Below are 21,595 nucleotides of genomic sequence, written 5' to 3'. Positions count from 1 at the left end.
GCTGGCTACACAACCGTGCTTTGTCTTCCCTATCTTTTTTGATTAACCCTCCTGAGTGGCAAACACATTAGCGGTGGAGATAGCTCCGACACAGCCCTCCCCTCCCCTGTCTGCATGTATGTCTGGTTCACACAGATATGAACACACAGAGGCATGCAAAGTTCAAAGCCTTTGATTCGGCTCAGTCTGTGTGTGTGTGTGTGCATCTTTGTGCGTGTGTGTGTGCGGGTGCGTCTTTGTGCATGTGTGTGTACATCTCTGTTCGTACACCTCGGGCTGGATTACTAACACACTTGGCGTTGGCTACTGACTCAGTGTTCAGTGGGGCTACATGGCATCTCCCAGTCCCTGGGGCTCGTCTGTCATAGTTGTTTAATTCATGTAATTGTCTTGATGAGATACACAGGAATGAAAAAAGTTATCCCACCCACACTGTCACAGACTCCACCACGTGTATCTATAGGCCTTCCATGGCTCCTCAGCACAGTTGGCTGAAGGGGAGCACTACTAACTCAGTTTGCGTCCCAGATGGCACCCTATTGCCTATGTAGTGCACTACTTTTGACGAGGGCCCATAAGGGTCTAGTCAAAAGCAGTGAGCTATATAGGCAATAGGGTGCCGTTTGGACGCAGCCTGTGATTCCCTCAGAGAATCAGCCATGACACGATGCACCAGCATTTCTATGGTTTTACCTGTTGAGCTATAGTAGGTTCCCAGGATAGTAGGGAAGGGACAAAGACACAGCCATACCTAGAGCCTCACCTAGAATGTGAGTGTCACCTAGAAAAGAAAAGCTGCACACTCTCATGGCTCCAATGCAATACATTTAATATAACAAAATTTTCACAGCTATGCTGCCGATTGTCACCCACCTATAGGTCTCAGATTTGTATCTTTATTCGGCATGATGACAGCTGATCTTCCTGGGGTCCAAAGACATTACAAACATAAGACTTTACAGACATAAGACTTTACAAGATGTTACTGTCACCCACCCAGGTCTCAGTGTCCTCTCCGCTCCGCTCCAGGATATCAGAGGTCCTCCCACGTCCCCACAGACACACATGGCCTCGGCCTGGAACCCGGTTCTCCGTCAAGCCTGTGACACTGATGGCCACCTCCTAATTGAAACAAATGTGCCAATTAGGCAATTCATCCCTCACATCCTCCGCCACACACTTACAGGGCTAATTTGTATTTGTCCCCGCCACACTTTCTTTTTTCTTCTCCTTCCGTTTCTGCCGGGTGGATCTTTTCATCATTACCCTAAGGATGTTAGCAGTGGCAGGCGACAGCCCGGTAATGTAGAGCAGGTCCTACAGCTCAGTGAGGGCCGGGCGGATTGTGCCACGCATTAATTGCCTCTTTCAACTCGCAAATTTCCCCTGATGAAATTGAAATAAATACATAAAGAGGGAAACACTCCTCTGCCACCGCTACCGCCGGCTCTCTTCCAGTGACAGATTGTTTTAATCATGAAACATTAGAGTCAATCCCCAGTCTTTTCCTCCCCTTATCTTCCTACTTTAGTACATTAACTGCTTGCCTCTGATGCCATCTTGCTAAAGGGTAACTTTTAATTGCGCATTGGAATCTGGAATCCATTGAAGGGGATTTCCAAGTCTTGTTTAAAGTGAAGGGAAACAAGGCTTCAGCTATTCCTAGTTCTCCTGTTTCTAGGTCATAAAGTATGGTGCTCATTGACGTCAGATAGGTTGTACATCAGACTAGATCTGCAGAGGAGAATACAATAGGCTTATCTATGAAATATGATTGTGTGTGTGTAAATATGTGCGTGCAGTGCAATACACTGTGTGCTAGATATTAGGGACACCTGCTCTTTCCATGATATAGACTGACCATGTGAATCCAGGTGAAGCTATGAACCCTTGTTGATATCACTTGTTAAATCCACTTCAATCAGTGTAGATTTGTATTTGTATTTATTATGGATCCCCATTAGCCAAGGCAGCAGCTACTCTTCCTGGGGCAGCAAAATTAAGGCAGTTATACATTTTAAAAACAGGTGGGACGCTAGCGTCCCACCTGCGGGACACAGCCAGTGAAATATCAGGGCGGCAAATTCAAAAACAACAAAATGTCATAATTCAACTTTCTCAAACATACAACTATTTTACACCATTTAAATATACACTTCTCCTTGATGTAACCACATTGTCCGATTTCAAAAAGGCTTTACAGCGAAAGAAAAACATTAGATTATGTTAGGAGAGTACATAGACAAAAATAATCACACAGCCATTTTCCAAGCAAGGACATGTGTCAATAATACCCAAAACACAGCTAAATGAAGCACTAACCTTTGACGATCTTCATCAGATGACACTCCTAGGACATTATGTTACACAATACATGTATGTTTTGTTCGATAAAGTTCATATTTATATCCAAAAACAGCATTTTACATTGGCACGTGATGTTCAGAAAATGTATTCCCACCAAAACGTCCGGTGAATGTGCACATCAATTTACAAAAATACTCATCATAAACGTTGACAAAATATATAACAATTATTTAAAGAATTATAGATTTTTTATTTATTTATTTATTTTTATTTCACCTTTATTTAACCAGGTAGGCAAGTTGAGAACAAGTTCTCATTTACAATTGCGACCTGGCCAAGATAAAGCAAAGCAGTTCGACAACATACAAAAACACAGAGTTACACATGGAGTAAAACAACATACAATCAATGATGCAGTAGAAAAAAAATAAGACTATATACAATGTGAGCAAATGATGTGAGATAAGGGAGGTAAAGGCAAAAAAGGCCATGGTGGCAAAGTAAATAAAGTATAGCAAGTAAAACACTGGAATGGTAGATTTGTAGTTTGGAGAAAGTTCAAAGTTAAAATATAAATAATATGGTGCAAAGGAGCTAAATAAATAAAATAAATAAATACAGTAGGGGAAGAGGTAGTAGTTTGGGCTAAATTATAGATGGGCTATGTACAGGTGCAGTGATCTGGGAGCTGCTCTGATAGCTGGTGCTTAAAGCTAGAGATAGGGGTGACCAGAGAGATATGCCTGCTGGAGCGCGTGCTAGAGGTGGGTGCTGCTATGGTGACCAGTGAGCGGAGATAAGCGGGGACTTTACCTAGCAGGGTCTTGTAGATGACCTGGAGCCAATGTGTTTGGCGACGATTATGAAGCGAAGACCAGCCAACGAGAGCGTACAGGTCGCAATGGTGGGTAGTATATGGGGCTTTGGTGACAAAACGGATGGCACTGTGATAGACTGCATCCAGCTTGTTGAGTAGGGTATTGGAGGCTATTTTGTAAATGACATCGCCGAAGTCGAGGATTGGTAGGATGGTCAGTTTTACGAGGGTATGTTTGGCAGCATGAGTGAAGGATGCTTTGTTGCGAAATAGGAAGCCAATTCTAGATTTAACTTTGGATTGGAGATGATTGATGTGAGTCTGGAAGGAGAGTTTACAGTCTAACCAGACACCTAGGTATTTGTAGTTGTCCACAAATTCTAAGTCAGAACCGTCCAGAGAAGTGATGCTGGACAGGCGGGCAGGTGCAGGCAGCGATCGGTTGAAGAGCATGCATTTAGTTTTACTTGTGTTTAGGAGCAGTTGGAGACCACGGAAGGAGAGTTGAATGGCATTGAAGCTCGTCTGGAGGGTTGTTAACACAGTGTCCAAAGAAGGGCCAGAAGTATACAGAATGGTGTCGTCTGCGTAGAGGTGGATCAGAGATTCACCAGCAGCAAGAGCGACATCATTGATGTATACAGAGAAAAGAGTTGGCCCAAGAATTGAACCCTGTGGTACCCCCATAGAGACTGCCAGAGGTTCGGACAGCAGGCCCTCCGATTTGACACACTGAACTCAGTCAGAGAAGTAGTTGGTGAACCAGGCGACGCAATCGTTTGAGAAACCAAGGCTACTGAGTCTGCCGATGAGGATGTGGTGATTAACCTCTCTAGGGAAGGTGGGACGAAATCGTCCGTGGCACGTTATTCAAATACCTTAGAAATGCTATTACTTCAATTTCTCAAACATATGACTATTTTAAGCCATTTTAAAGACAAGACTCTCGTTAACCTCTCTGGGCTAGGCGGGACGAATTCGTCCCACCTACGCAACAGGCAGTTGAATCCCGTGGCGCGATTTTCAAATACCTTAGAAATGCTATTACTTCAATTTTTCAAACATATGACTATTTTACAGCATTTTAAAGACAAGACTCTCGTTAATCTAACCACACTGTCCAATTTCAAAAAGGCTTTACAGCGAAAGCAAAACATTAGATTATGTCAGCAGAGTACCCAGCCAGAAATAATCAGACACCCATTTTTCAAGCTAGCATATAATGTCACAAAAACCCAGAAGACAGCTAAATGCAGCACTAACCTTTGATGATCTTCATCAGATGACACACCTAGGACATTATGTTATACAATACATGCATGTTTTGTTCAATCAAGTTCATATTTATATCAAAAACCAGCTTTTTACATTAGCATGTGACGTTCAGAACTAGCATACCCCCCGCAAACTTCCGGGGAATTTACTAACAATTTACTAAATTACTCACGATAAACGTTCACAAAAAACATAACAATTATTTTAAGAATTATAGATACAGAACTCCTTTGTGCAATCGAGGTGTCCGATTTTAAAATAGCTTTTCGGTGAAAGCACATTTTGCAATATTCTCAGTAGATAGCCCAGCCATCACGGCTAGCCATTTAGACACCCACCAAGTTTAGCCCTGACCAAACTCCGATTTACTATTACAAAAGTTTGATTACCTTTGTTGTCTTCGTCAGAATGCACTCCCAGGACTGCTACTTCAATAACAAATGTTGGTTTGGTCCAAAATAATCCATCGTTATATCCAAATAGCTGCGTTTTGTTCGTGCGTTCCAGACACTATCCGAAATGGTAAATCAGGGTTACGAGCATGGCGCAATTAGTGACAAAAAATGTCTAAATATTCCATTACCGTACTTCGAAGCATGTCAACCGCTGTTTAAAATCAATTTTTATGCCATTTTTCTCGTAAAAAAGCGATAATATTCCGACCGGGAATCTGCGTTTAGATAAACAGACAAAGGAAAAGAAACCATTCGGTCGAAGCGGGCACGCGCCTAAGCCCATAGTACTCTGAGTGGCCACTTGCCAAAAGCGATAAAGTGTTTCAGCCAGAGCCTGCCTCGATATCGTTCAACGTTTTCCCGGGCTCTGAGACCCTATGGAAGACGTAGGAAGTGTCACGTTATTGCACAGATCCTGAGTCTTCAATAAAAAGAGCCAAGATGAAACACTACTTCTCAGACAGGCCACCTCCTGCTTGAAATCTTCTCAGGTTTTGGCCTGCCATAGGAGTTTTGTTATACTCACAGACAACATTCAAACAGTTTTAGAAACTTTAGGGTGTTTTCTATCCAAAGCCAATAATTATATGCATATTCTAGTTACTGGGCAGGAGTAGTAACCAGATTAAATCGGGTACGTTTTTATCCAGCCGTGCAAATACTGCCCCCTATCCCCAACAGGTTAAGCCGCGAGGTTCAAAACCTGGGAAAAAAGTTGCGGCTTATAGTCTGGAATTTACGGTACACTTGAAGAAACTTTCAAAGATCTTAAAATGTTCCGCATTGACTGACCTTCATGTCTAAACCTGTCTGGGCTAGGGGGCAGTATTTTCACGGCCGGATGAAAAACGTACCCAATTTAAACAGGTTACTACTCTGGCCCAGAAACTAGAATATGCATATTATTAGTAGATTTGGATAGAAAATACTCTGAAGTTTCTAAAACTGTTTGAATGGTGTCTGTGAGTATAACAGATCTCATTTGGCAGGCAAAAACCTGAGAAAAATCCAAGCAGGAAGTGAAAAGTCTGAGAATTGTAGTTCTTCTTTTGATTCTCTATCGAAGCTCCAGTGTCTGTGGGGTGACGTTGCACTTCCTAAGGCTTCCATTGGCTATCTAAAGCCTTCAGAAAGTGGTTTGAGCATTTTCCTGTCACTGGACAGATAATAGGAGCTCAGTTACTGAGTGGTCTGCCTGGCAACAAAGGGATTGGATATGCTCGGTCCTGCGAGCGCGCCCCTCCTTCTTTTTCTTCTTGAATGAATATGCTATCGTCCGGTTGGAATATTATTGCAATTTTACGTAAAAAATACCATAAAGATTGATTTTTAACAGCGTTTGACATGCTTCTAAGTACGGTAATGGAACATTTTGACTTTTCGTCTCTCGTTCTGCGCTCGCGCGTTATGCCTTTGGATAAGTGATCTGTATGCACGAACAAAACGGAGGTATTTGTACATAAATATGGATTATTTTTAACAAAAACAACATTTCTTGTGGAAGTAGTAGTCCTGGGAATGCATTCTGACGAAGATCAGCAAAGGTAAGAGCATATTTCTAACACTAATTCTGAGTTTAGGTTGCCCCGAACTTGGCGGGTGTCTGAATAGCTCACCGTGATGGCTGAGCTATGTACTCAGAATACTGAAAAATGTGCTTTCTCCGTAAAGCTATTTTAAAATCTGACACAGCGGTTGCATCCAGAGGTAGTCTATCTATAATTCTTAAAATAATTGTTATATACACTGCTCAAAAAAATAAAGGGAACACTTAAACAACACAATGTAACTCCAAGTCAATCACACTTCTGTGAAATCAAACTGTCCACTTAGGAAGCAACACTGATTGACAATAAATGTCACATGCTGTTGTGCAAATGGAATAGACAACAAGTGGAAATTATAGGCAATTAGCAAGACACCCCCAATAAAGGAGTGGTTCTGCAGGTGGGGACCACAGACCCCTTCTCAGTTCCTATGCTTCCTGGCTGATGTTTTGGTCACTTTTGAATGTGGCGGTGCTTTCACTCTAGTGGTAGCATGAGACGGAGTCTACAACCCACACAAGTGGCTCAGGTAGTGCAGCTCATCCAGGATGGCACATCAATGCGAGCTGTGGCAAGAAGGTTTGCTGTGTCTGTCAGCGTAGTGTCCAGAGCATGGAGGTGCTACCAGGAGACAGGCCAGTACATCAGGAGACGTGGAGGAGGCCGTAGAAGGGCAACAACCCAGCAGCAGGACCGCTACCTCCGCCTTTGTGCAAGGAGGAGCAGGAGGAGCACTGCCAGAGCCCTGCAAAATTACCTCCAGCAGGCCACAAATGTGCATGAGTCTGCTCAAGCGGTCAGAAAAAGACTCCATGAGGGTGGTATGAGGGCCTGACGTCCACAGGTGGGGGTTGTGCTTACAGCCCAACACCGTGCAGGACGTTTGGCATTTGCCAGAGAACACCAAGATTGGCAAATTCGCCACTGCGCCCTGTGCTCTCCACAGATGAAAGCAGGTTCACACTGAGCACGTGACAGACGTGACAGAGTCTGAAGACGCCGTGGAGAACGTTCTGCTGCCTGCAACATCCTCCAGCATGACCGGTTTGGCGGTGGGTCAGTCATGGTGTGGGGTGGCATTTCTTTGGGGGGCCGCACAGCCCTCCATGTGCTCGCCAGAGGTAGCCTGACTGCCATTAGGTACCGAGATGAGATCCTCAGACCCCTTGTGAGACCATATGCTGGTGCGGTTGGCCCTGGGTTCCTCCTAATGCAAGACAATGCTAGACCTCATGTGGCTGGAGTGTGTCAGCAGTTCCTGCAAGAGGAAGGCATTTATGCTATGGACTGGCCCGCCCGTTCCCCAGACCTGAATCCAATTGAGCACATCTGGGACATCATGTCTCACTCCATCCACCAACGCCACGTGGCACCACAGACTGTCCAGGAGTTGGCTGATGCTTTAGTCCAGGTCTGGGAGGAGATCCCTCAGGAGACCATCCACCACCTCATCAGGAGCATGCCCAGGCGTTGTAGGGAGGTCATACAGGCACGTGGAGGCCACACACACTACTGAGCCTCATTTTGACTTGTTTTAAGGACATTACATCAAAGTTGGATCAGCCTGTAGTGTGGTTTTCCACTTTAATTTTGAGTGTGACTCCAAATCCAGACCTCCGTGGGTTGATAAATTGGATTTCCATTGATTATTTTTGTGTGATTTTGTTGTCAGCACATTCAACTATGTAAAGAAAAAAGTATTTAATAAGATTATTTCTTTCATTCAGATCTAGGATGTGTTGTTTAAGTGTTCCCTTTATTTTTTTGAGCAGTACATTTTGTCAACGTTTATGATGAGTATTTTTATAAATTGATGTGCACATTACCGTACGTTTTGGTGGGAATACATTTTCTGAACATCACGCGCCAATGTAAAATGGGTTTTTTGGATATAAATATGAACTTTATCGAACAAAACATACTTGTATTGTGTAACATAATGTCCTAGGAGTGTCATCTGATGAAGATCGTCAAAGGTTAGTGTTTCATTTAGCTGTGTTTTGGGTTTTATTGACACATGTCCTTGCTTGGAAAATGGCTGTGTGAATATTTTTGTCTATGTACTCTCCTAACATAATCTAATGTTTTGCTTTCGCTGTAAAGCCTTTTTTAAATCGGACAATGAGGTTAGGTTAACGAGAAGTTTATCTTTAAAATGGTGTAAAATAGTTGTATGTTTGAGAAAGTTGAATTATGACATTTTGTTGTTTTTGAATTTTCCGCCCTGATATTTCACTGGCTGTGTCCCGCAGCCCATAGTAATGATGGACTGTCGTTTCTCTTTGCTTATTTGAGCTGTTCTTGCCATAAAATGGACTTGGTATTTTTTCGAATAGGGTTATCTTGTAGTTTCAGTGTTTGTTGCTGGCATGTCATGCCTAAGTTTGCTAATCTTGCCAATTGCAAAAATTATTAAAGCAGTTGGCAATATCAGCGAGTTTTTTTGGATGAATGAGCCATCTGATTCAATAAATGATGGAGCGGAGTTTGCCTTTTTGCCCAAAACTTCATTTAAGGTGCTCCAAAGCTTTTTCTATCATTCTTTGTCATTTATCTTTGTTTCATAGTGTAGTTTATTATTTTTTTTATTCATTTTTGTCACATGATTTCTCAATTTGCAGTACGTTTGCCAATTGGTTGTACAGCCAGACCTATTTGCCATCTCTTTTGCCTCATCCCTCTCAACCATACAATTTTGCAATTCCCCATCAATCCACAGGGATTCAACAGTTTGTACAGTCATTTTATTAATGGGTGCATGCTTATTAGTAACTGGGATAAGCAATTTCATAAATGTGTCAAGTGCAGCATCTGGTTGCTTATTACACACCACGGACCAACAAATATTCTTCACATCAACAACATAGGAATCACTACAAAACTTATTGTATGTCATCTTATACACAATATTAGGCCCAGCCTTTGGAACTTTGGTTTTCCTAAATATGGCTACTACAGTGACGGAAAAAAGTATTTGATCCCCTGCTGATTTTGTACATTTGCCCACTGACAAAGAAATGATCAGTTTATTTGAACAGTGAGAGACAGAATAACAACAACAAAATCCAGAAAAATGCATGTCAAAAATGTTATAAATTGATTTGCATGTTAATGAGGGAAATAAGTATATAACCCCCTCTCAATCAGAAAGATTTATTGCTCCCAGGTGTCTTTTATACAGGTAACGAGCTGAGATTAGGAGCACACTCTTAAAGGGAGTGCTCCTAATCTCAGCTTGTTAGCTGTATAAAAGACACCTGTCTACAGAAGCAATCAATCAATCAGATTCCAAACTCTCCACCATTGCCAAGACCAAAGCGCTCTCCAAGGATGTCAGGGACAAGATTGTAGACCTACACAAGGCTGGAATGGGCTACAAGACCATCGCCAAGCAGCTTGGTGAGAAGGTGACAACAGTTGGTGCGATTATTCGCAAATGGAAGAAACACAAAAGAACTGTCAATCTCCCTCGGCCTGGGGCTCCATGCAAGATCTCACCTCATGGAGTTGCATTGATCATGAGAACGGTGAGGAATCAGCCCAGAACTACATGGGAGGATCTTGTCAATGATCTCAAGGCAGCTGGGACCATAGTCACCAAGAAAACAATTGGTAACACACTACGCCGTGAAGGACTGAAATCCTGCAGCGCCTGCAAGGTCCCCCTGCTCAAGAAAGCACATATACATGCCCGTCTGAAGTTTGCCAATGAACATCTGACTGATTCAGAGGACAACTGGGTGAAAGCGTTGTGGTCAGATGAGACCAAAATGGAGCTCTTTGGCATCAACTCAACTCGCTGTGTTTGGAGGAGGAGGAATGCTGCCTATGACCCCAAGAACACCATCCCCAGCGTCAAACATGGAGGTGGAAACATGCTTTGGGGGTGTTTTTCTGCTAAGGGGACAGGACAACTTCACCACATCAAAGGGACGATGGACGGGGCCATGTACCGTCAAATCTTGGGTGAGAACCTCCTTCCCTCAGCCAGGGCATTGAAAATGCGTCGTGGATGGGTATTCCAGCATGACAATGACCCAAAACACACGACCAAGGCAACAAAGGAGTGGCTCAAGAAGAAGCACATTAATGTCCTGGAGTGGCCTAGCCAGTCTCCAGACTTTAATCCCATAGAAAATCTGTGGAGAGAGCTGAAGGTTCGAGTTGCCAAACGTCAGCCTCAAAACCTTAATTGACTTGGAGAAGATCTGCAAAGAGGAGTGGGACAAAATCCCTCCTGAGATGTGTGCACACCTGGTGGCCAACTACAAGAAACGTCTGACCTCTGTGATTGCCAACAAGGGTTTTGCCACCAAGTACTAAGTCATGTTTTTCAGAGGGGTCAAATACTTATTTCCCTCATTAAAATTTTTATTGTGATCACTACATCCGATGGATTTGGATACTGCTTTCAAAGAAATGTCTGCTGTATTAGTAAAGATAGGACGAATACATGTTGATGATTTCATTCCTGTACTGATTGTATCTACACTGGTAGGTTGATTGATAACCTGAACCAGGTTGGAGGCACTAGTTACAGTTTTGAAGCTTTCTCTTGAGTGGGCAGTGTCACGTCTGCTCCCGCTTCCCCCCCCAAGCGCTTGAGGGTGCCAGACTGCCCTGCATCACGCACTCCTTCTATCCATTACGCACACCTGACTTCCCTCATCACGCGCATCAGCGATATTGGACTTACCTGGACTCACTCGTCTGTTTATTTCGTCCCCTATATTTGTCAGTTCCCTTGCTCTGTTCCCCGCTGCTGTATTGATTGTCTTTTGTTTGTGTTACTTGTTTGTTGACGCTGTTCCTGTCTCGTTCCATGTCCATTATTTATTAAACGTTTTACTCCCTGTACCTGCTTCGTCTCTCCAGTGTCATCCATGTGACAGGCAGCCTGATGAAAGCCAGTCAATATTTAAATCACCCAGAAAGTATACCTCACTATTGATATCACATACATTATCAAGCATTTCACACATTATCCAGATACTGACTGTTCGCACTCGGTGGTCTATAGCACTTTCCCACCAGAATGGGCTTTAGGTGAGGCAGATGAACCTGTAGCCATATTACTTGAACAGTATTTAAAATGAGATCCTCTCTAAGCTTGACAGGAATGTGGTTCTGAATATAGCCACACCTCCACCTTTGGCATTTCTGTATTTTCTGTAGCTCTTATAACCATGTATTGCTACCAATGTATCATCAAAGGTATTATCTAAGTGAGTTTCAGATATTGTCAGAATATGTCATCTGTTACTAGCAAATTATTGATTTCATGAACCTTGTTTCTTAAGCTACATATGTTAACGTAGGCTATTTTAACACTTTTCTGGGATGTTTGATTGTTTTTCTTGCTTAGCTGAGGTAGACATCCACGGCTTATTTTTTTATTAGTGCAAGGTGAGCTGCACACAGTGGACTTCCTACTAGGGCACACCAGCTCTGCTTACAGTATTACTCTGGTTCATAGTGTTAGCAGTTGATGTTATTATTCAATAACACAAACTCCAAAGCAAATCAGGGGGAGAAAAATAGGTTTATTTGAGAAGGACAAATGATAGACGTTATGCTGGGAGGTAGATGTTCAGTCTCTCCTGTCCTCAGCTTTTCTCCACAGAACAAAGGAACAGGATGGCATTTATAACCCCCCACCCTAGCTGGGGGTTGACCAATCAGAACGTCTTGCAGTACCACTGGACCAATGGCCAAATAACAAGCATCCTGCTCCAGACTCAACGTACAGACCAATGAAAACATGGCACACGTAGCTCTGAGTCCAGGACTGACATCCCACAGATTCTAAACAGCTGTTGAACTGAAGACCAACTATTTACATTGACAATTCCCTGTTGATCGTTAATTCTAGTACTCTCATCCTCTCGTTCTCTGCGTTGTGTATTTATCTTCAAAATATTCTTATAATAGGGTCATGATTACTGCATACAATAGCTGTGGGATCAGCAGAGGCATTCAGGGCAGTAAGAGGGACATAAATTAGGTTACTTACATTGTCTTCCAACGACCCTAGGATAATGTACATTTGCTGACGCATTATGACAACTCAGTGACACAATAGTAGGGATTAAATGAGCTGGACTTGGGTCATTGATAAGTCATTGTCACAACTCAGCCTTATAATACTGTGAAAGGATCCAGGATCTCAAAAATTTGAGTGGAGCCCATCCTCCTTATAATACTAGCTTTGTTTCCAGAAGGTATCAAAATTGTCAATAAATGTTATATCCACAGAGCTGCAATAGTAAATGAAGGGGAGGAGACAGGTTAATGACAGATTTTTAAGCCTTCAGACATTTGAGACCTGGATTTTGTATGTGTGCCATTCAGAGGATGAATGGGCAAGACAAAATATATTCACTTGGCTTTGAATGGGGTATAGTGGTAGTAGGTGCCAGGCGATTTCAGTGTGTCAAGAACTGCAACGTTGCTGGGTTTTTTATGCTTCACAGTTACTTGTGTGTATCAAGAATGGTCCACCACCTAATGGACATCCAGCCATCTTGACACAACTGTGAGAAGCATGGACCAGCATCCCTGTGGAATGCTTTTTACACCTTGTAATCCATTTCCTGACGAATTGAGGGTTAAAGGGGGTGCAACTCAATATTAGGAAGGTGTTTCTAATATTTTGTACTGTGTGTGTGGATGTTTTTGCAGTTTGAAAACACAGCATGTGTTTGCTATATGAAAGCACCCTGTAAATCCATCAACCAGCCCTATTTCACCGCAGTGTGAATATAATTTGCAAAAGCAGCGATGCAGTTCCATATACCAGGGTAGGAGCATTGGAGCAATAAAGCGTCACTAAGTTTGTAATTCATAATTTGTTTTCCTCTCTGTCTGTGTTGCTGGTAATTGGTTATGGACCTCTGAACGCCTAATGGCTGCGGTCATGTGGTTGGGTGATCTGGTGTGGTTGTATGCTGTAATAAGTCTGTAATAACTCTCTCTAACTCTCGCTGACTCTCTCTCTAACTGTTTACCTCTTTCTATGTCTCTCTCTAACTCTGTCTACCTCTTTTCTATGTCTCTTTCTCTCTCTCTTCTCTCTTGTCGGCAGGTGGAGTGGCTGAAGAACGAGGAGCTGGTGAGCTCCCTGACTGATGACAACATTGACACCCGCGCTGACCACAATCTCATCATCAACGAGGCACGACTGTCCGACTCGGGAAACTACACGTGCCTGGCCAGCAACATCGTGGCCAAAAGACGCAGTTCCACAGCCACTGTGGTTGTTTTCGGTAAGGCTCCGGTCCCAGCCCCAGCCACTAAATGACTGTGTTTGTCTGTTGTCGGGTTTATTTCCTGGACACAGATTAAGCCTAGTCCTAGATTAAGAAGATACTCCATCGAACATGCTTTTTAGTCTAGGACTGGACTGGGCTTAATCTTTGTCTGGGAAACCAGTTTGTAGTGTTAACAGGGTGCCTCAGATCAATTTTAGTGTTTCATGCCCCCCACACAATTGATTAAGAGACCCATTTTAGTGTTTTTGTTAGGAAAGCTTTTTCCCTTTATTTAGATAAATGTATTATTCAAAGAGCCAATTGACTGCCTCCCCTTTGAAATCAATGTGTATTTTATGAAAGGGAATAAGATACTGTGTCTTAATCTCATTTAAAGGAGTGTTGCTTATTAATTACACATTTGCTAGAGGCCTTGGAGCAATTCGGCAGCTCACAAAATGTTCCTCCATGTCCCCACACATACAAATGACAGAGCAAACAAATCAGACCAAAGGGGTTGACTACTCAGTAAAATAACCTCTCATTCATTCAGATTTAAACTGCCCAACTATGTGAATGTGCTGTGGCCTGTTTGAATGGATTAGTTTTACCAATTTTTCTCCTTGATACGAAGTGCTTTGATAATTGAACTGGCAATTAACGTAAGAGTAGTGCACATTTTCCACATTTGATGTACTGTACACAATATGCTCAAGAATCTATTGATGTAACATCATGGAGCATTGCTAATCATTAATACCTCTAAACCGTTGTCTGTATAGTTAACTCTGTAGGAGATTTGATTAACTTAAAATGCAAATCAGCAGTTGAAACAATAATAAAGTGTACGCCCACACCACTGTTTCAGTGAAAAGAGGAGGGATTGGGCTGGAGAAATGTTATCCTTCTCAAATTCATAGACAGAACTATGGATGCAAAGACTGATCATCCATGATATAAAAATGATCATTATAACCAGCGTGTTTTGAGGCTATGGAGTGTTTGGTTACATTTACTTTGTTTACAAGCATTGGAGTAAAACAAGCTTATATTTTGGGTTCTGATAGGGTATGACAGTTGAACTAAGCTCATGAGAAATGTACAAGTTGGTCACTGTGGAGATCCTATGACGGTGCCATGTTGAAAGTCTCAGAGCTCTTCAGTAAGATAGCAAGAGTGTGCAAGCTGTCATCAAGGCAAAGGATGGCTACTTTGAATAATCTTAAATATAAAATATATTTTGATTTGTTTAACACTTTTTTGGTTACTCCATGATTCCATATGTGTTATTTCATAGTTTTGACATCTTCACTATTATTGTACAATGTAGAAAATAGTAAAAATAAAGAAACAGTAGGTGTGTAAACTTTTGACTGGTACTGTAAGTCAGAAAATGGATGTAGCAACTGCTGATTACCCTTTTAAATAAAGTTTCCCTCTCTTTATCATTCTCTCTCCCTAACGCACCCCCATATCTCCCTAACTCACCCCCATGTCTCCCTAACTCACCCACATCTATCTCTCTGTAGTGAATGGTGGTTGGTCGCTGTGGACAGAGTGGTCTCTCTGTAACGTTCCCTGTGGTCGGGGCGTCCAGAAACGCTCCCGTACCTGTACCAACCCTGCCCCGCTTAATGGAGGGGCTTTCTGCGAGGGCATGTCTGTGCAGAAGATCACCTGTAATGCCCTCTGTCCAAGTAAGCTCCTCTACCTCAGGAAGTACTGTAGAGCTGGTGAATAGACTTAGCCTTGTTCGACCATCATGATCTTGCAAGATCACATTCAGTTTCTCTACTCAAAGAGGTCATTAGGTTTCACCTGGAAAGAATAGACTGGTATCTTCTGGGAATGTCTCCAAGGGTAAAGCCATTTGACTTTCAAGGATAGTATGCTCAACTTTATGATTTGTTGAATATAGTAGGCTGGTGTGCCATGCCAGCATCTAGGTGCAGAGTCAACATCTGGCTATGCAAGACTATACATACTGTATGATATTGTGTGTAGGTCTTCTAGTCTATGTAGTTTGTGTATAGGCTGAAACTTGGCCGCAAGTGGATCTTCCAGCAAGACAATAACCCCTAGCACACATCAAAATTCACTAACAGTTAATTAACCACAAAATCAACATTTTGCAATGGCCATCTCAGTCCATAAGCACAGACAAAGGATTTTAAGGATCTGGAAAGATTCTGTATGGAGGAATGGTCTAAGATCCCTCCCAATGTGTTCTCCAATCTCATAAAATATTTTAGAAAAGGGCTCAGTGTCGTTATCCTCGCAGGGGGAGGGTGCTGGAGTTTTGAAAACGGGGGATCCAATCATTTTGACCTTTTGTAGATCTTTATTTGTATTACTTGTTTAACAAAATGTTTTTCTCTGACTATTAGTATAAAATAATATAATTGTAAAAAAATATTCAGTATTTCTATGATTTATTTGAGTCTTTTTTGCTCATCTTTATCGAGGGAACCAATAATAGAAATAATAATAATTCTGGACCCCACTGTATGTTGTAGGCTGCTGCTGTTATGTATCTCTTCTGTGTCTTCCTGTCCCAGAAAATAGTTTGTAATAGTTCTCAGTCTTACTTACTGTAACTGTCTTCAAAAGCCAATCACAAGGGAGAGACTGGATTGGTTAGGAAAGAAGCTATCTGGCGAGAGCAAAATATGTATGCACTAACATGGTCAACCCAATTGCACTCTGTATTCTCTGCATCATATAAACACATACATTTGCATTAAATTAGCTTGGAAGAAAACTGTGAAAGAATGTAGAGTGCTTTTAGAACTCATGGAACGCTACAAAATAAATTGCGTCGTTCTCCAGAGATTGTGCGTAGAGACGGATTACGGTGTCCGCAAAACTCTGCCAAGAAATCTCTTTTGACACCGTATGGTCTACCAATATTAGTTATCTGTGCATGATGGGTTCTTCCTAGATCAAATGACACAGACGACAGAGGAACCTGAGTAGAAACATGCACGGCTACATCAAGGGGTTTAATTTCACATTTTGCATGGGGGAAAGAAGAGCGTTCCCATTATGTGAGAAGAACCTGAGGGTTAATGTGGAGTGAATGCGCTCTGAGATGGACCACCGCCTCACCTTCTGTTCTGTCTCTGTGTTCGTGTTCCATTTCCTCATTCACAGTTGATGGTGGCTGGGAGGAGTGGAGCGCGTGGACGCTGTGCAGTGTGCAGTGTGAGCGACAGCGTAGGAGGGAGTGCAATGACCCACCACCCAGACACAGGGGCAAGATGTGTGATGGGCCCAGCGACACCACAGAGAACTGCACTGGAGGAATGTGTACCCAGAGTAAGTCCCTTACTCCTTTCTCTTTCCTTTCTAGATTGCGGTCCTAACCTTCACTGTCATCTCCATAAGCCATTTCTCCATTACACTGATCACAACAGGACCCGTCATTAACACATATGAACAGCTTGCCACACAGGGATTTGTTGGACAAATACACATGCTGAAATGAAGTCCACATTGCTAGAGCTCTCAGTGCATGATAACACTATGATAATCCCTCCTGTAGTGTTCATGCGAAACGTCCCCCTGCATCACGAGAGCGTAGCTATCACTGAAGACATGGAGGGTGCATTCAGTTTTTACCACAGTTTGGAAGTTCTGACCACAATTGTCAAAGAGATTTTGTAACAGATGTGCAATTTCATCAAATGCATCACCCATAATATGATTAACTCTCATGAATGTTGCACAATGAGAGGTTTTTAATAAAATATTGAGAGTTACACATTTGTCTACTCAACTGTAAACTAGTGCCACTTTTGCATTTTTGAAATGGGGCTCAAACTGTGACTCTAATTACCAGACGAAAAATAATTCACATACACTACCGTTCAAAAGTTTGGGGTCACTTAGAAATGTCCTTGTTTTTTTAAAGAAAAGCACATTTTTAGCAATAACATCAAATTGATCAGAAATACAGTGTAGACACTGTTAATGTTGTAAATGACTATTGTAACTGATTTTTTATGGAATATCTACATAGGCGTACAGAGGCCCATTATCAGCAACCATCACTCCTATGTTCCAATGACACGTTGTGTTAGCTAATCCAAGTTTATAATTTTAAAAGGCTAATTGATCATTAGAAAATCCTTTTGCAATTATGTTGCAAATGAAATGAAAATTGTTGTGTTGATTAAAAGAAGCAATAAAACTGGCCTTAGGCTAGTTGAGTATCTGGAGCATCAGCAAGCATTTGTGGGTTTGATTACAGGCTCAAAATGGCAAGAAACAAAGTCCTTTCTTCTGAAACTTGTCAGTCTATTCTTATTCTGAGAAATGAAGGCTATTCCATGTGAGAAATTGCCAAGAAACTGAAGATCTCATACAAAGCTGTGTACTACTCCTTTCACAGAACAGCGCAAACTGGCTCTAACCAGAATAGAAAGAGGAGTGGAAGGCCCTGGTGCACAACTGTGCAAGAGGAAAAGTACATTAGAGTGTCTAGTTTGAAAAATAGACGTCTCACAAGTCCTCAACTGGCAGCTTCAATAAATAGTACCCACAAAACACCTGTCTCAATGTCAACAGTGAAGAGGTGACTCCGGGATGCTGGCCTTCTAGGCAGAGTTCCTCTGTCCAGTGTCTGTGTTCTTTTGCCCATCTAAAATATTGTATTTTTATTGGCCAGTCTGAGATATGGCTTTTTCTTTGCAACTGTTTAGAAGGCCAGCATCCCGGAGTCGCCTCTTCTCTGTTGACGTTGAGACTGGTGTTTTGCGGGTACTATTTAATGAAGCTGCCAGTTGAGAACTTGTGATGCGTCTGTTTCTCAAACTAGACACTCTAATGTACTTGTCCTCTTGCTCAGTTGTGCACCAATGGTGCCAGGTTTCCTCTAGACGTGACATTTGGCATTCAGGTCAAAGAGTTCAATCTTGGTCTCATCAGACCAGAGAATCGTATTTCTCATGGTCTGAGAGTCTTTAGGTGCCTTTTGGCAAATTCCAAGTGGGCTGTCGTGCCTTTTACTGAGGAGTGGCTTCCGTCTGGCCACTCTACAATAAAGGCCTGATTGGTGGAGAGCTGCAGAGAAATTTGTCCTTCTGGAAGGTTCTCCCATCTCCACAGAGGAACTCTAGAGCTCTGTCAGTGACCATCGGGTTCTTGGTCACTTCCCTGACCAAGGCCCGCGACTGGTAGACCCATGAGGCCGGGCGGCCAGCTCTAGGAAGAGTCTTGGTGGTTCCAAACTTCTTACATTTAAGAATGGAGTCCACTGTGTTCTTGGAGACCTTCAATTCGGCAGAAATGTTTTGGTACCCTTCCCCAGATCTGTGCCTCGACACAATCCTGTCTCGAAGCTCTACGGACAATTCCTTCAACCCCATGCCTTGCTTTTTTTCTCTGACATGCACTGTCAACTGTGGGACCTTATATAGACAGGTGTGTGCCTTTCCAAATCATGTCCAATCAATTGAATTTACTACAAGTGGACTCAAATCAAGATGTAGAAACATCTCAAGGATGATCAATGGAAACAGGTTGCATCTGAGCTTAATTTCGAGTTTCATAGCAAAGGGGCTGAATACTTATGTAAAGAAGGTATTTCTGTTTTTCCTGTTTAAGAAATTTGCAAAAATGTCTAGGGAATATTTAATCAATTTCAGAATAAGGATACATTCTGTTACGTTGCAGCCTTATTCTAAAATTGATTAAATAAATAAAAATTACTCAGCAATCTACACACAATAACCCATAATGACAAAGCAAAAACAGGTTTTTAAAAATGTCTTACAATATGCGTTGTCTTGGCTTGTCACACTACCTTCCATGTTTGACTCATCTGCCCGTAGAACATTCTTCCAAAACCAGGTGTTTCCATGTCCTTTTTGGCAAACTTGAGCAGAATGTCAGGCCATCTGTCTATGATCTCAAGCTGGAGCGCAGCTGTGTCATGCAGCAAGAGAATGATTCCAAACACACAATCAACTCTACATGAAAATGACTAAAAAGTTAAAATTAAAATTAAACTCTTTGGCCTGAATTCTTAGCGTCATGTCTGGAGGAAACCTTGTACCATCCCTACGGTGAAGCATAGCTGTGGCAGCATCATCTTGTGGGGATGTTTTTCAGTGACAAGGACTGGGAGACTAGTCAGGATCGAGGGAAAGATGAACAGAGCAAAGTATAGAGGGATCCTTGATCAAAACCTGCTCCAGAGCTCTTAGGACATCAGACTGGGGCAATGGTTCACCTTCCAACAGGACAACGACCCTATGCAGACAGCCAAGACAAAGCAGGAGAGGCTTCGGGACAAGTCTCTGAATGTCCTTGAGTGGCCCAGCCAGAGCCCGGACTTGAATACGATTTAACATCTCTGGAGTGACCTGAAAATAGCTGTACAGTGGTCGCGGGCCTCCCCATCCAAGCTGACAGAGCTTGAGATCTGCAGAGAAGAATGGGAGAAACTCCCCAAATACAAGAAGACTCGCGGCTGTAATCGCCGCCAAAGGTGCTTCAACAAAGTACTGAGTAAAGGGTCTGAATACTTATGTAAATGTGATATTTTATTTTAAAAATGTTATACAAAAACCTTTTGCTTTGTCATTATGGGGTATTGCGTGTAGATTGATGATTAAGAAAAAACTATTTAAACAATTTTAGAATAAGGCTGTAACGTAATAAAATGTGAAAAAGTCAAGGGGTCTGAATGCTTTCCGAATGCACTCTGTATATATACTCTATATACAGTGTCTGTCTGTCTGTCTGTCTGTCTGTCTGTCTGTCTGTCTGTCTGTCTGTCTGTCTGTCTGTCTGTCTGTCTGTCTGTCTGTCTGTCTGTCTGTCTGTCTGTCTGTCTGTCTGTCTGTCTGTCTGTCTGTCTGACTGACTCAACAGTATGTTTTACAAAGTAGGATTGTTATTTTGGGCTTCTTCGGTACAAAAGAAGCATTGTTAAGCTCCAATTTTCCATTGGTAATCATAAATTGTCAAAAATGTTTGACCCTTTTCTTTTCCTCCTTGTGAAGGAGAGAGATGATCATGATCAAAGTATTTTTCAGACCCATTTGCCAATCTCTCCCTTGGCCACTTTTATCCATGTTGATTTGAGTCTGGTAATGATGTCATCATTATCTGGGCAGTCTGTATCTGTATATCTCAGTGGTAGGGCATCTCCACATGATTGAAAGACGTGCATTAGTAGGATACCTCACTCACACAGGGCTGGCGTTTAATCACCTTGTTCTGGATGTGTCCCAAATGGCAACCTATTCCCTTTATAGTGCACTACTTTTGTAGTGAAGTAGTACACCATAAAGGGAATAGGGCACCATTTGGGACACAGTCAGGGCTGGTGTTTAATCACCTCGTGTCTCTTTCTCCTTTTCACATTCTCTCTGTCTTTGCAGATGGAAAGCTGCTGCATGATGTTAAACCTCAAAGTGAGTCCTTCCTTTCTGCATTTCTTTTATCTTCAACCCCCAACTCTTGACCTAATTTCTGAGGCATAAAAATGACCAAATTATCACTAGATGAAAGTTCAGGGTCCAGAATCAGAATATTAGCAGTTATTTTGCTATGGGCACCTATTTTCGACACCTACTTATTTGGTTAACTTTCATTTACCTGCATTTTACACAGCCATCACACCCATCAACAAAAACTTGTAGTCAGGTTCTGAACAGAATTATAACCATGTTCTACCATTCCATCACTCAACTGTCCACTCTTCACAAGTGTGACATCACAATGGGCTTTCCTTCTCGGATTGAGCCGAGAGATTGATCTCTTGTGACAACTGAACATGTGCTATATTGTAGGTGATTAATTGAGTGTAATTAGTGCAAACAAGCTAATTTGACCAATTTGCAGTGATTCCTCACTTGTATTCTCTGGTGAGTCTCAGATCAGATAATCTCTCCCCCGTGCGTATATCCCGCCTGACACCTGCTGAAATGATTG

At 42.3% G+C, this 21,595-nt stretch overlaps 1 protein-coding gene across 4 annotated transcripts in view; it reads left to right on the top strand.

The window, feature by feature from the left end:
• The window catches only part of LOC106580525 (netrin receptor UNC5D), a 209,788-nt gene that overhangs the window by 147,756 nt on the left and 40,437 nt on the right, over positions 1-21,595 (top strand). For 3 of the 4 annotated variants that reach the window (XM_014161696.2, XM_014161693.2, XM_014161695.2), the window contains exons 5-8: positions 13,486-13,666; positions 15,181-15,348; positions 16,805-16,969; positions 21,043-21,075. In XM_014161696.2, the coding sequence (XP_014017171.2) occupies positions 13,486-13,666; positions 15,181-15,348; positions 16,805-16,969; positions 21,043-21,075 (547 nt within the window). The remainder of the gene's footprint in view (positions 1-13,485; positions 13,667-15,180; positions 15,349-16,804; positions 16,970-21,042; positions 21,076-21,595) is intronic. The other variant, XM_014161694.2, reaches the window with a different exon arrangement.

This window comes from Salmo salar, chromosome ssa20, assembly GCF_905237065.1.
Source record: "Salmo salar chromosome ssa20, Ssal_v3.1, whole genome shotgun sequence".
Classification (NCBI taxonomy): domain Eukaryota; kingdom Metazoa; phylum Chordata; class Actinopteri; order Salmoniformes; family Salmonidae; genus Salmo; species Salmo salar.
The sequence above is the reverse complement of the archived record's forward strand: the minus strand, read 5'-3'. Positions and strand labels throughout refer to the sequence as shown.